The sequence below is a fragment of the Triticum aestivum genome, chromosome 5D (assembly GCF_018294505.1).
Source record: "Triticum aestivum cultivar Chinese Spring chromosome 5D, IWGSC CS RefSeq v2.1, whole genome shotgun sequence".
Lineage (NCBI taxonomy): Eukaryota > Viridiplantae > Streptophyta > Magnoliopsida > Poales > Poaceae > Triticum > Triticum aestivum.
Genome location: NC_057808.1, coordinates 368,008,675 through 368,021,432, shown reverse-complemented (window position 1 = coordinate 368,021,432; position 12,758 = coordinate 368,008,675). Strand labels below are relative to the sequence as shown.

The 12,758-nt window shown below is 47.2% G+C and overlaps 1 protein-coding gene across 1 annotated transcript; it reads left to right on the top strand.

Moving 5' to 3' along the window:
* Window positions 1-2,895: 2,895 nt before the first annotated feature.
* LOC123121810 (protein SOB FIVE-LIKE 4) lies at window positions 2,896-4,430 on the top strand. Its single transcript, XM_044541872.1, has one exon. It carries the CDS (start codon window positions 3,756-3,758, stop codon window positions 4,212-4,214), a length of 459 nt encoding a protein of 152 aa, XP_044397807.1. The 5' UTR covers window positions 2,896-3,755; the 3' UTR covers window positions 4,215-4,430.
* Window positions 4,431-12,758: the final 8,328 nt, after the last annotated feature.

Genomic DNA, 12,758 nt, shown 5'->3' with positions numbered 1-12,758 from the left:
CCAACGACCCAAAGAGATGTATACTGCTCAAATTTGGTTAGCAGTACAGCGTGCACTGCTCGTTCAACACGAGCGGTATATGTAATTTGAGGGCAATTTGGGGATATTAATTTTCAGCTAATCAGACAGATTAAGGCTACCCCTTTCATCTGGTTTCGCCGTCCGCATGCATCCTCTTCCTCCGCAAGCCCATCTCCCGTCCCTTCCTCGGCCAGCCTGGCTCGTAGACCAGGCGCTCGGCAGCATGTCAGTATGTCACAGGTCTCGCCGACGTCTCCTACCTACACCGTTGTGGCGTTGTCCTCTTCCTTGCTAGGCCATATGTGAAGCAATGGCTTACGCTGCTCATGGTGGCCTGGTTCATGGCGGTGGTGGCGAAACCACCGGACACCACTGGCGAGCTGTCCGCCATTGACAAGAAGGTCATACAGAAATACGTAATCCTCGCCACGGCTCCCAGGCAGCAGGGCGTAGACGACAGAGGCTCACGGTCATGGACAGTTTAGTGTTCACCTTTGTAGAGTTGGCCATGTCCAATGCAAATTCATGTTTTAAATTGTATATTGGTTCAAGCTGTTGCCTATTCCAGTGATGGCTCGGTTATTTCCTAGCATCTGAAGAAAGTTTTAACGTCACTCAGTTTCTAAGATGCAATCATACTAGATACAGCCAAGCATGGATAACTGAACTTCTAATCCATAACAAGGCAGCATACGGTCGAGGCCTGCCGCAAGGTCACGGGTGCGTGAGCCTGAAGTTCTACAAGAGGAGCATGGCGAGAGTTAGATGGACGAAGCGAACTAACGCAGCGACAGCGGCAGCAAGAGCGGCCGAGGGCAGTTGGACGACAGGTTGGGCGTGCAATATCGGGGACGGCGCGTCGGGGTTGAGTTGGAGCTTGGCTGCCTAGGGCGACGGCGGGAGGTGAGATTGCCCTGCAGCGGCGTTTCCTCTCGACAGCAATGACAGATACAAACAAAGAGTTTGTTAATTAGAGAAGACTCCAGGGTGTTATTTGCAAAAGTGCAGGCGCTGACCAGTCCAGCTGCCACTTGTCGAGCTATGATGGGCCGGGGACTAAATCATCACATCCACTGCAAGTTGGGTATAGTGGAGTTGCATTTTGCAAATTTGGGACTAAAACATCACATTCTGTGCAAGTTAGGGTACCTGGGTGCTTTTACCTCCTGCTCAAACTAGCACGAAGGGTATTTTGATCCACTGTTTTATGCATATATTATGTCAATCATTTGTAAGTATTGTTTTTGTGTGAAAAAATGGCAAAAAATCAAAGTGCAAAGTAAAGAGTGGCAACTGATCAATTACAATGTAAAAAGTGGTGGCTAAAAATCAAAAACCCCCACAAATCCTCATCCTTCCCAAGCCCGCGACCTTGTCCAACCCTCCTCCTGATCACTGACGACGCAATCACACAAGTAGCGCACGGGCATCACCGCTGCAGCCTGGCTTCGCCCCTGCCCGAATCCCCGATCGAAGCCGCGCACATGTCAACGGGGGCCGCCGCACGTGGAAAGGCACGCCGTTCATTCCTTGCCACCGCGCGCGCGCACCGACGCCCCGTGGACACCACGCAACGGCAGGCCTCTGCTCTGCTATGCTCTCACGAGCACCAGCACCAGCACCAGCGGCAGCAACGTTAGGGCAACCAACCAACCAGCAGACGCATCCATGGGTTTCTGCAAGTAGCAAGCGACGACAGCAGCAGAGCAGAGAAATCAGTGAGCAACAGCGGCCGATTAGACCCCGGAACCCGACGTGCATGGCCGCCCTGTACCCGTCACAGTTCGCCGGGCGGCGGCCTTCAAATCGACTCGGACAGGTGATGCGGGGGGCAAGGGCGCGTGTGCTCCGCCCACCAACTACCCGAGCACGGGCACGAGTTACGGACGTGTCCAGCCTCTGTTTGCACCACGGCGAGGGCACGTATCTACTGGTAGCTACCATCTGGTTCAGAGGCCTGCAGGGTGGTGGTGGTCGTCGAGTCACTCCAAAGCCTTGCAGCTGTTCGTCGTCGTCGCTTGCCGCCAAGGCAACTACACCGTCTCCACGTGAACTCCGCGCGACGTCCTACCCTACCGGACGGTCGAGGGTGGTAGGGGTAGGGGCACGGCCGCCCACAGCGCGCGATCCGAGCGTACGTGCGGTGAACCTGAGCGATAGGGCTCTGATCGCCGTACTGGTGACCCGACCAGGTGCACATACGTGGAAGTGGAACAGCCGGCCACAGGATGGACGATGTATGCGCCCGTGGCAATGAAAGAACGCTGACCGACGCACAGGAACAAGCAAGAAATTTTTCGAGATACATGCATGCACTGTAGGAGTAGGAGCACCACCGGCCACAGCCCAGCCGTCGCATCGATCGATTTCCTGTCGCGCGCCACAGTGACGACGCACACAGGTCAAGCAAGCATACGACGGAGTTAGTATTACAAGATGCAACGCAGGCAAAACTTTTCTCTTTTGGTTAACTGCAGGAGACAACTGGGTCGCAGGCGAGAAGAAGCTAACTTTTAGGACATGGAAACAACAAGGACCACGAGCTCCGGCCTCTTCATGTCTCCGAGCCTTTTTCTCCCCGATGAAAGCTTCAGAAACAAGCCAGGGCCGGGTTGTTCCTTTCTCCAGCTTGGAGGAAAGCATGTCACTTAATCAAGTTTGGTATCCCTTTTACTGCTATCATTGTGCAGTATCCGCCGAATCTAGCTACTATATGGTAAACAATCAATAAACATATCAAGCACTTTCTGATGTTCCAATCAACCTGTAACATTTCACCATATCCACCACGGATGCTCTCACCGTATCTCCCTCCGGCCTGCAACAGCAGAGTTCTTGCTTGCCCAGATGGCAACGATGACAGTATCAGCACATGAGAAATCCAGTGGCTCTGGGCCTAATTGCTCATCCACCGTCTACATGTAGCACGTACGTACTAATACCAAAGCAAACAAAAGACATGTTCTCCTGGTCCTGCAGACTGTTGTTGAAGTGGAGATACGCCGTGAGCAAGCTAGGCATTTGGCATGCATGGATGACAGGCAGACACAGCAGCGACAGGGGGCCTTTTGAGCTATGCCAGCCTCATGCTTAACCTTCTAATCTAATGCTAATAAATCATGGGCTAACCAAACCCAGGCAGCCAGGCAGGTGCATCTAATCTCCCCAGGCCTATCTGCCAGGCCCCCACCATGAGGGCGAGGCGCTACGGCCACATGGACTACAGATGGAAATACCTGTAACACTGCGTTGCAAGCGAAATGGTTTGCTCCTCCCTCCTTGGCTTTGGTGACAAGAGAAGAGAGGGTACGCAAATGGTTGGGGAAAGTTATGGGTGACAGTTGGAGCTTGCGAGGATAGGCCACCCTTTCCCATTTAAACACACTGCCATCCTTTCTGCGGTTCCTTCACACACCTCCACCCCCAAACACACCATAGCCATACACACGGCCCAGCCCTGAAGAATTCTTGCCCCCCCTCAACTCCTTCTGAATTCTTGATCCTTTGAAGAGGGCTGATTGCTGGAGGATCTGGTGCTCTTCTCGGGTTATGGGTGCTCAAGAGGCATAGGCAAGAACAGTGCCATCTTCAGTGCTGCATTGTTGAGGATATTCAGATTTCGGGAGAAGCATAAGAGTAGGTGCTCGCAGAATTCTCCCTCGACCTTGTTCTGCCTTGTTTCCATTCTTGGCCATTCTTGTCTCTCTTTTGGTCTTCCACTCCGATCGCCTGTCATGGAATCCTCCCAAATCACCGGGGATGGCGGCGAAGAGTGCAACAGCAATGAATCCGGGTGGACAATATACCTGACCTCCCCCACAAGCAGCTATGAAGCAAAAGAGAATGGCAGTGAAGGGAGCAATGTTGAAGATGGCAGTGGCTACATCACCGAGAGGAGGAAAGGGAAAGAAGAGAACAACGCGGATGATGATGGAGATTATGATTCCCTGGCGTCTGATGCTTCCACAGGGACATCTCAAGTGAAGGTGCTTGAAGGCAAAGAAGAGAAGGATCGTCAGACAAATCATGGTTCCAGCAATGAACATGTCAAGGATGAACAAGCTGAGACACTTACCAAGTTCTCGACAGGCAGCAACAAAAAGGCGGGCAAGGTGAAGAAAGGGGACGAGAAAAGCAGCAAAAGAGGCCACAGTAGAAGACGTAGCTCATCAAGAACAAGCTTCTTTTGGTAACTGATGTAAAAACCTTGCTCATCTATTTCTTTCTTATTATCAAGCTAGAATCAATGTCAGAGGCATGAGGAATTGAAGGCCTTGTGATGGTCCCTGCTATTGCCTTCTGCTGTTTTGTCCATTTGTTAGCCACCTCATAGGTTAGTTCTTCCTGTGCAAATCTGTCACCCTTTCATTATTATTCATTACCCTATTCGTAATATCGACATTCAAGCACTGCATGCTCTCCTATGTTTCTATAGACATTAATGATCACTTTGTCCAGATACACCTCCCCAATGAGGTGTTGAGGCCACCAACCCAAAAAGATAATTCGGTTCAATGGCCTTCTGCTTTCCCAAAAAAATTATAGGTCAGAATATCTGCATGTGTTAAAATTTACTCAGAAAAGGCGTATATAGAAATCTGCTTTATCGTGTGTCTGTCAATAATCTTTTCACGTTTGGTGAGCAATCTAATATAGTATTGTCTATCAGTTAAGTTATATGAACAGCCGTAGAGCAAAAATTAATAGGATTTACACAAATCTCCTTAACACATCTTTCTTACCCTTGAGTAAAGCAAATCCTATCATATATAGTAGATCAATCTTACTACAACTGATGCAGCATTTGCACATGAAACCTAGGAATATCCGGCCCTTCCATAAGAAGCATTAGACAATGTACAGTACATTTATAAACAATAAGATGTAGAAGATTTAAACAAGACGAACCAACAATGTACTGTACAAGCAAGTGTAGTTTACAGAACAGCTTAAGTAGACATGACAAGTAATACAAGGTACAAGAGCCTCCAGCTATCACCTGATATGTGCAGTTCCTACTCTTTGCGTCTACAGTAGTTCCCTCCCAACAGTACTAGCAGCAGTAGCATATGGAGCACCTGCTGCTGGGCAAATGATGCGAAAGAAGGTATTACGTCCCAACAGCAATCTGACTCCTGAGATGAAAGAATGAAAAACTTATTAAGGGGAATGGTAATCAGTTAGTAAAAGATAAAGAGTTCAACTGAACTAGCAAAGACAGGGTAAAGCAAAACTGCAAAAGAGATAATTGAGTTATTTCAGAATTCAGATGAGGGTGAGCACTGGGCACAATCTATTCACATGGTTTTGGCTGTCGAGTTGATGTTTCATTGTGAAAGTTACAGTTACCCAAAGTAGGCAGGGATGGTGATTTGTGAAATTCCCAACTTAAAGTCGTTTCACTCAGCGGTGGCCAAACAAGATCTAAGACCCTTAGTTGCAGCTTTCTGATGCTATTTTTTCTGACCAAACACATAAAAGCCACTTCATTCAAAAGCATCAGTAGCCAGCTCAAGGTCGCAAAAAGAAATATGCCCAATCACCCAGATGACTATCATGCCTAATCTCACACCAGATATTCTCAGAAACAACGAAACAGCAGGCACAATCTTCAGGGAATCGTACAGGGTGTTCCAGCTTGGACTCCTTGGAGTCCTCTACCAAGCTATCAATCACAACAAGGCTAGGACAACGAGGGGAGCTAACCTGCCACATTAATTTGTGAGACTAAACAGAAAATGCAGCCTTAGCAAATGTACTCCACATGGCACATTTGGCAGTAAAAATTGCTTAAAATGTTAGGGCGACAGGGGTCAGGGGAAATGGTGCGGACTCTGAAGTAATGTAACACAAGACACAAGGCTAGGGGAATCGTGCTGAATGTCAATTTCATGGATTCCAAGTACGACAACGTGCTCCTGCTCAAACCATCGTGGCGTCGTCCATGCTTATCCACATAGCCAGTCAGGAAGCATGAACATGTGGAGCGAGCACATTGTTTCTTTGATTCCATCCAAAATTCACCACTACAGTGCTAAACAAATCGATTCCACCGCGCTACGTTCCAGTATTTCTCATCGTCGAGGGCACAACCTTGGAATGAATTGAAATGAACGGATGAAATTCTTGACATCGGGCTTACGATTAGGATGCGCCGAGGGGGTCGTGGGCTTGGTGGGAGGCAGGTCGCGGCTACGACGCGACGGGCTTGGAGTGGTGGAGGAAGGCGGCGGAGCAGAGCACGGTGGTGACGACGGCGAACAGGCCGAGCGCGAACATCAGCGACATCCCGGCCACCGCCAGATCCAGCATCAGCTGCGCGCCGTGGAACACCGCCCCCAGCGACATCCTCTTCCCTTCCCTTCCCTTCCCCGACCCCTCGCCTCGCCTGCGACGCGCTCTTGTCGGAGGAAGCCCGTGGCTATATCACGGCAACGGGGAGGCGGACAGAGCCAGAGGACGAGGAGGGGGAGGAGAAGCGGCGGGACACGCGGCGCGGCGGGGGCAGAAGGGGAGGCGGCGAGTCGACCACCTGGACGAGCGCTCGTGCTGAACCGTGACACGACGATCACTTTTTTTTAGGGGGACACAACGATCACATGGAAATCAGAAAATGTGATATTTTTTTCGTACTATCTCCGTCAATAAGGCTAGTCATAGTGGGAGTAACTTAGGCTAGCCATAGTAGGGTAACTTAGGTAGTAATTTAACACATCCCAAGACAATTTTGCTTATGTGGCAAGTATTTAATAAGGAAAGAGATGCTTGTGGTAACATAATACTCCCTCCTTTTCGGTTTACAGTGCTTATCTTAAAATTTTAGTTTTTTCATTTTATAAGGCTCTATTTGATTGTTCTTCATTACAAGTTCAGATTTCAAGGTGCATTAAATCATTGAATGCAAGTATTAAAAGAAAATTGACCAATGCATGTACTTTATGCATGCATGCATTGCAATTAATGCATTGGTAAACATACTTTTTTAGGAAAACAAGAGCATTAATTGGTTGCAAGCTACAAAAAATATTCCACCACTCACCATCTACCTTGGTTCGTGAGATTTTTGAATTAAGCCCTATAAACCGGAAATGAGGGAGTATATTACTGTAACATAGCGCTTCCCGAGGCAAAATGAGTCTATGAGCTAATAAATGAAGCAACCTATGACACTACTACTATGTTAATTTGCACTATGGAGGCATGACATTAGTATAAGTTACTCTCCACTATGACCAGCCTTAGGTAGTAACATAGCGCATTCCAAGAAAATTTTGCTTATGTGGCATGTAGTTAATGAGGAGAGAGGTATTTAGAGTAACATAACATGTTGCTGTAACATAGCGCTGCCCGAGAAAGAATGAGTCTGGAAGGTAATAATGAAGCCATCTATGATACTATTACTATATTATTTTGCACTATGGAGGTAGTAACTTAGACTAGTGTCATATGCATGACACTAGTATAAGTTACTCCCCACTATGACCATCCTAAGTCATTTGCGTAGTCCTAGGTCATCGATTTGAGAAATTAAATATGTATTATACGTCATGAAAAGTATATCACCAGATTTCTACACGGATTTAGTTTCTAAATATATATTTTTATCACATATAATAAATATTTAGATAGTTAAATTGTCGACCTAAAACTACACGAATGATTTATACACCGAGACGGAGGTAGTAATTTTTATTTTGCATAGAAGTTTCGAAAATATAAGAGCAATATGGACACGGTTTTTCTCTTAAAATGTTTTTTTAAACACAGCATTGATCAGACATTCACGTACATATCACTATGAGCAATTTCGAAAGGTTTGCCAGTACACTTGAGATTAACGAAATCGCGAGAGACACCTGAAGTTGAGAAGCATACCATATCATCAGAGAAATACTCCTGTTGTTCCTAAATATAAGACCTTTTAGAGATTCCAATATAGACTACATACGGAGCAAAATGAGTGAATCTATACTTTAAAATATGCCTATATACATCCGTATTTAAATCTCTAAAAGGTCTTATATTTAGAAACGAAGGGAGTAGTATCAAAAAGACTAAAATAAATCCGGTAAAATGCAAGCACTCGTGTTGTAACAAGTCAAAGACTTACTTTTTCCAGGTGGTGGGAGGGTGCGCGGGATCTGTTTTTATAGGCCAGTTGCTGCTGATTGATTTGAAAAATCGTTGGCCCGATCAAAATAGTAAACCAAATCCAAAATTGAATACCTCAATTGAATGAAAGAGTTTCTAAAATTAGGGAACATGATGAATTAAAATAATTGAATGGGAGAGCTTGAAAAAGTGTTGACTCGGTCAAAATCAGTTGACCCAGTTCTAAATTGAATACCTCAATTAATTGTGACGCTTAAAAATCAGGAAGCATATTGTATGGTATAAAAGAATTGAATGTGAGAGCTTTGAGAAATTTTTAACCCGGTCAAAATTAGGTGACCCAATTTTAGTTGGAGACCTCAATTAAATGTGGGCTCTTCAAAACTAGGGAACTTAGTGTTATAGAGGATGATGATGATTAGGTATGCAAAGTTTGAGGCAAAGTGGATGAGTCTAGGTGACATTTGTCGTACACATTAAATTATGTACAAAAGCTTTGTGATCTTGTTGTGGTCAGCTGGCTTGGCCATTTGGGCTGATTTTTGGTGTAGGGAGATATGACATGGTCACATGCATGTAAATTCTGGTGGCAATAAGATGAACCTAAATGGTACTTCATATACAACTTGACAATTCGTACATAAACTTTGGGATGGGTCTGTGGTCATATGGTGTGGCTAATGAGGCTAAATTTTGGTGGAGGCTAGTCTTATATGTTGGATAACATGGATTGAAAATTGAGGATATTTGGATGAGTGTAGCTAGTACTTCGTACAAAGTAAAACTATGTACATAAACTTTGGGATGATAGTGTGCTCAAATGGTGTTATCAAAATTGATGAAAATGGAGTTGCAGTGATGTTTTGTCATTTTTAACCATCATAAAAAATTTGAGCTCAAGTGGGTGGATGCAAAATGTACTTCTTTCACATTCTAGCCAAGTGGATGCAAACTTTGGCAAAATTATGGAGGGAGCTATGGGGGTTGGGTCATGATCAAAATTTGTGGATAGGCATGTTATGAGTGGGTGTTGAGGTATGCAAAAATATGAGCTTCATAAGATAAAACTATAATGTACTTGCTTCACAAATTGACAGAGCTGGCAAAAACTCTTGTTGCCAAAGTTTCATTGTCTCGATGAAAGTGCCCTTTGGCCAGGTAATTTTGGGGATCTTGTTGATCATGGCCCCACCACAATCAGCAAGCTTGGAGCCGCTGCTGTGCGGCTTAATACCGAACACCTTCAGCCACAGCCTAAAGTGGAGCTCGACATGCAAGAAGGCTTCGCAGAATGTTATGAAGGAGGCGATGTGGAGAATAGAATTTGGGAATATATGATGGAGTCAAGCCCATAGAAAATAGTAGACCCTGACGAAGGGGTGGAAAGGGAAGCCCAGACCTCGGATGAGGTGGTAGACACTACAAAAAAAAGACACATCCGTGACATTTTGGGCCAAACGATTTTTTTCTGTCATGCTTATGACACTTCTATGATGATAATTGTGACAAAACCCGGTATCATCATAGATGTGGTGGGCTCCTACTTCTATGACAAAAAATCATGACAGAAATGGGTTTTTTATCCTGGGCGGGCCGGAGACGCACATGCATGACATTCTTTGGGCCGTCCACGACGGAAAAAATCATGGTAGAAGCAAGGGCGAGGAAAATATCAGGGAGTTTCCGGTTATGGTGGGTGGTCGGGGCCCAGCGATGCACGGAGGTTTACGCGTTTCTCTCGTACACGTACGCGCGTGTATGCGAGGTGTTGCGCTCTAACTGAACCCGAGCGAGGCGTTAGGCTCTAACTGAACCCGAGCGATTGCACTAGCTACGTTACTGAACCTGGATCGATCCCTTGCTGTTAACTGAACCCGAGTGATTCCTTTGCTACTGCTGCTAACTGAAGCCAATCAAAGCTGCCTCTTGATGAACAGTTCCCGTTGGGGGTTGGATGAACAGGATCCCATGGTAGTAGAGGCCGTTGCAACTGGATGAACAGGATCCCGATCGAGGAGGCGTGAGGGTGGATGAACAGTATCCGGTGGAGGGACCCCGTACGTGGAGGGCTGGTTGAATAGGACCCCGTGGAGGGGCAGGTTGAACAGGACCCCATGAAGGGCTGGTTGAACAGTAGTCGGTGGAGGCTGGATAAACAGGACCCCGTGGAGGGCTGGATGAACAGTAACCGATGGAGGCTGGATGAACAGGACCCCATGGATGAACAGTAGATGGTGGAGGCTGGAGGAAGTCGACGATGGATGAACAGTAGCATGTGGAGGCTGGAAGAAGTCGACGGTGGATGAACAGTAGCCCGTGGAGTCCCCTTTTGCGGTACGCCACACCCCTCCCGATCAACAGGACCCCGTTTCGACCGTAGGCGCTCCAACACTACTCCGTTTCCTCCGTTTTGCGGCAAGCCACACCCCTCCCGATCAATAGGACCCCGTTTTGACCGTACGCGGTCGAACACAAGTCTGTTTCCTCCGTTTTGCGGTACTCCAGACCCTTCTCGATGAACAGGACCCCGTTTTGACCGTACGCGGTCGAACACAAGTCTGTTTCCTCCGTTCTGCGATACGCCAGACCCTTCCCGATGAACAGGATCCCGTTTCCACTGTTCGCGGTCGAACAGAAGGCCCGTTTTCTCCGTTCTGCGGTACGCCAGACCTTGTTTTGGCTGTTCCGTTCAAGCCGGTTGGCTCCCAATGAACACGACGTATTCCGTTGCCTCCCGATGAACACGACGCATTTCGTTGCCTCCCCATGAACACGACGCAGTTTCTCCGTTCCGACCCAGCCGGTTGGCTTGAGATGAACAGGACGCCGTTGCCGCCGTCCGTGGCCTCTCCATGTACACGAGCCCTGGTCGTACGTATGCGCGAGTACGCGTTCGAGACCCCGCCCGTATGTACGTATGTGGCCATATTTTTTGGCATCTGGTTGTACGTTCGCGTACAAGGTTTTGACTGGACTGCCTGAACTGCTACCGCTCCTTACTCAGCCACGATTCATCGTGGCAGACAGACCGATCGACCGGTATGTACACAGACAACGCTACGTATGCTTCGACTGGGTGGGTCCCAGCTATTAGGGAGGATAAGGACACACTTCCTTGCGTGCGAAGATATAGCTGGTGGGTCCTAGCTGTCAGAGGGGAGAATCATTTTTTTGCCGTAACAAGGATGCACTTCCTTGCATGCGAATATGTAGCTGGTGGGTCCCAGCTGTTAGGGGGAGAAAACATTATTTTTAGTGTAAAAAGGATGCAGTTGCATGCATGCGTCCATGGGCATGGTGCGTCCCCATTGTCAGCCTCTCCACGTACAATCATCTTCCGATGACTCTCGTTTGTTGACCACGTTGACCACACCCCGCACCAAGCTGGTGGACGATGGTGAGGCCCCGGACTGGAACGCCCTGGAGATGGGGAAGACGCGACAGTGGAGTCCCAGACGGAGAGGAGTGGGAAACTTGACTGGTTTGGGTGCGGGGTGGGCCTACACTCGGGAAAGAATAACAGGAGGTGCGGAGGAGTGGAGGGATGGCCTGGCCGTCAGCGGGGTAGCGTTTCGCTGCGAGGAGCGCAAAACAGCGCCGCTGGACGCCGAAGGCTGGAGCAGGCGGTCCCGGCAGCGCTAGGGGAAGAAGACGAGAGATTGAAGAAGAGTGCCGGCCGTTGGATGTAAATCCAACGCTTTGCTTAGGCTTCGACCTATGTATTTTTTTTGCGAAAGTGCTTAGGCTTCGACCTACTGGCCCACATATCAGCCAGTCCATTTTGTTTTTTCCAGTCCATTTGGTGGGCTGGGTGCAACAATGATGTAGCATATATGCAGCCCGTTTATATATTGTGGTAGAATTTAAAGCCTATTTGCATTTTTCTCGAAATCTGCGGACTTGTTGGGCTAGGTGAAAATATCATGTTGGCCTGGACGGAGAAATGTTATAAAAACATAAACACATGATTACACGTCTATTACTGCATTGGTCAGTAAAATCTTTGCAAGCTTATGCACGCAATCACTTGGAGTTAACTTGCCAAGTTATATATAAATAATAATAATTATTATTTTGTAAGAACTTCCGAACTATGAAATAAAATATCATTTTAATTTGATGAGTTAATAGGACGTGGGGTATTAATTTTTTTAGGCTAGACGTGGGACAGTTGAGTTGGTTTTTAGGGAAAAGTACTGGAAGAAAACTCATATTACATCGAAAAAGAAAGTGGGAGAAAATTCAGATATAGGATTAATGAAAACGAAAAATAAAAGAAGTGGGAAGGTCTATAAAATGGTTGGACGAACGACAGGTTTAACGGAACCTTATGTTGTTTCTATTATATATATGTAATAAAATTATATATATAGTGTGGGTCTATTCTAATAACACCCTTTAAGACCTTATTTTAATAACACTTCTGCCTTATTGTGATAACACCCCGACTAACCCACGCAAACCGAACCGCACTTAAAAAAGAAACCCACCCACCTCCCCCACTCCTCCCCGATCCCCTCCACCTTCTTCCTCCCACGCCTCAGCCCCCGATCCACCAACCCACCGCCGCGCCGCAGGCCGGCCAACTACCACCGCCAGTGCTCCGCCCAACTGCCCCACCTTCG